The sequence below is a fragment of the Antrostomus carolinensis genome, unplaced genomic scaffold (assembly GCF_000700745.2).
Source record: "Antrostomus carolinensis isolate BGI_N321 unplaced genomic scaffold, ASM70074v2 scaffold14470, whole genome shotgun sequence".
NCBI lineage: Eukaryota > Metazoa > Chordata > Aves > Caprimulgiformes > Caprimulgidae > Antrostomus > Antrostomus carolinensis.
The window spans coordinates 45,340-47,325 of NW_010287807.1; the positions used below are offsets into that span (position 1 = coordinate 45,340).

Consider the following 1,986-nt stretch of genomic DNA (forward strand, 5'->3'; position numbering starts at 1 on the left):
AATCTGCCTGATTTAGCATGGCAGATGGCTGTGGCTTGGCATGTGCAGCCAAACCTCGGCGCCGAGAAGAGCTGGGTAGTTGATGCATGTTCTGACAATGCTGTGCAGGATAAAGAGACATAAAAGATCTGTTTTCCCTCTCTGCCTACTGGAGTACTTGGACAAGCTGAAGGAAAAGCACCTCTTCCTTGGTGTCTGGGAGAGCAGGAACTCTGATCCTCCCTTCCTGCACCCCTATTAGCAGCTTCCTTCACTTGGGTACTGGGAATGGGGACGTGCCTCTAGAAACCAGTTCTCACTTGTGCTCCCCACTATTAAAATATCACAGAATCAGAGCGTGGTACGGGCTGGATGTCATTTCAAAAAGGAGGGAGCTTGGGGCTGGTTTTGCATTTGGGAGTCGGAATGACCCCAGCCTGACACCTTGAGTGAGGAGGATGGACCTGAGCTGTGAGGGCTGGAGGTTTTGGAGGCTTTGCCTCTCTCCTGCCCCCCAGTTATTCTGTGTTTCTGCCTCAGGCACAACAGGTCTCCTCTCCCATCACCCCCAAGCACTTCAGAGCCAGTCCTGGATGGAGCACGCTGCAGCGCTCTCCTGCCGCTATCTGGGAGCTGCAGTGGCGCCAATAAATTAATGAGTGTCTGGGATTAATTAGCAATGAGCTGCCTCGACTCGCATCACTCTCACTCCCAGTAAAGCAGGATTACACCTCTCCCTCTTTCCACCCACAGAGGAAGGCGAGGAAGCTGCTGTGGTTTCCCAAAGGTCACAGAAGCAGAGGAGCTGCCCTCGTGGGATATCAAGATCAGATCTTGACCAGCTAGCCCAAGGAGAAGAAGACATCGTGGAGGACTTGGCTTTCTCTGATGACGACTGAGCACCCTCACAGAGCTGGATCAGCCTCCAGCACCTCGAGCTGGTTCTCAGAGGTGGTAAGAGCTGGGGCACACGGCGGGTGGGAGGCCAGCCCAGGTGCCACCAAGGACTTTCTCAGTGACACGGCAGAGATGCTACTTGGACTTGCAAGCTTTTTCTACCACTTATGTTGGGGGGGGGGGTTTTTTTGGTAACAGTAAAATTGTAATCATGTCAAAGCCACTAAAACTGCTCAGTGTAGGTAATAAAAAGCCCTCATTAAAATCTGCTGCTTTAAATAGTGTAGGGTTCAGTTTCAGCTCCTGCTGGTGCCTGAGTGAGCTGTCCAAGGGCCAGGACAAGTTGTCTAAGGGTCCTCCTGGCTGTTCAGCCAGCCACCCACGTGGCCCAATATTTTGCTCTGGGACCCTCACCAAACCCTTCCTTTTGCCAAGGAGGTCTTAAGGGTTGTGTAGAGTTTGAGAGCTTTGTACCTCCACGGCAAATGGAGCCTTTATCCCAACACCAGAAGCGGCTCAGTCACGCTGGCTGTAAGGACACCAGAGAATTGACTTCAGGTAAGTGCTGTAGGATACAGAAGGGAGGGTGGTGGGGAAGTCAGGAGGTTGTGCAGGTGGGAAGGAGGAAGAAAAGGCAAAACTAGTAATGTAGGAAACGTACTTTCATTTTGTGACGGCTGTTGGCTTTGCACAGGATACATTTGCTGAGCAGAACCAAGGGACAGGCCTGTGACATAAAATCCCCTCTTTCTAGGGCCAGTCCTCGCTGCTGCTGCTGGGGGGGGGACAGTTTTTTGTTCCATGAGTCCTGAAATGTGATGATTACAGGCTGTCTTGGGCACACAGGCTGTCTTGGGCATGCAGCCTGTCTTTCTGACCTCAAAGCCAACCACTGCAGCACCTGGGCGGCTTCCAGATGCAGCTCCTCATGTGTCTTCCCGTAAGTGGTGCTTGTGGGAGGCCAGTGTGTAGCTCAGGGTGGGTAAAGGCAATTTGTGATCTACTGGGAAAATACAAACAGCTGCTCTCTTGAGAGCACTGATAGGTTGCAGGACGGGCAGCTGGGAAACACCTTTCTTTGGAAAATAAACTGGAAATAGAGGGTGTTTG

General features: G+C 52.0%; 1 protein-coding gene across 1 annotated transcript in view; it reads left to right on the forward strand.

Annotated features, from left to right (window-relative positions):
• The window catches only part of NOC2L (NOC2 like nucleolar associated transcriptional repressor), a gene marked incomplete at its 5' end in the record, with an annotated part of 45,297 nt that extends 44,419 nt beyond the window's left edge, over nucleotides 1–878 (forward strand). Inside the window, one exon of the mRNA XM_010164329.1 lies at nucleotides 733–878. Within this exon, the coding sequence (XP_010162631.1) occupies nucleotides 733–878 (146 nt within the window). The remainder of the gene's footprint in view (nucleotides 1–732) is intronic.
• Between the last annotated feature and the right edge of the window lie 1,108 nt (nucleotides 879–1,986).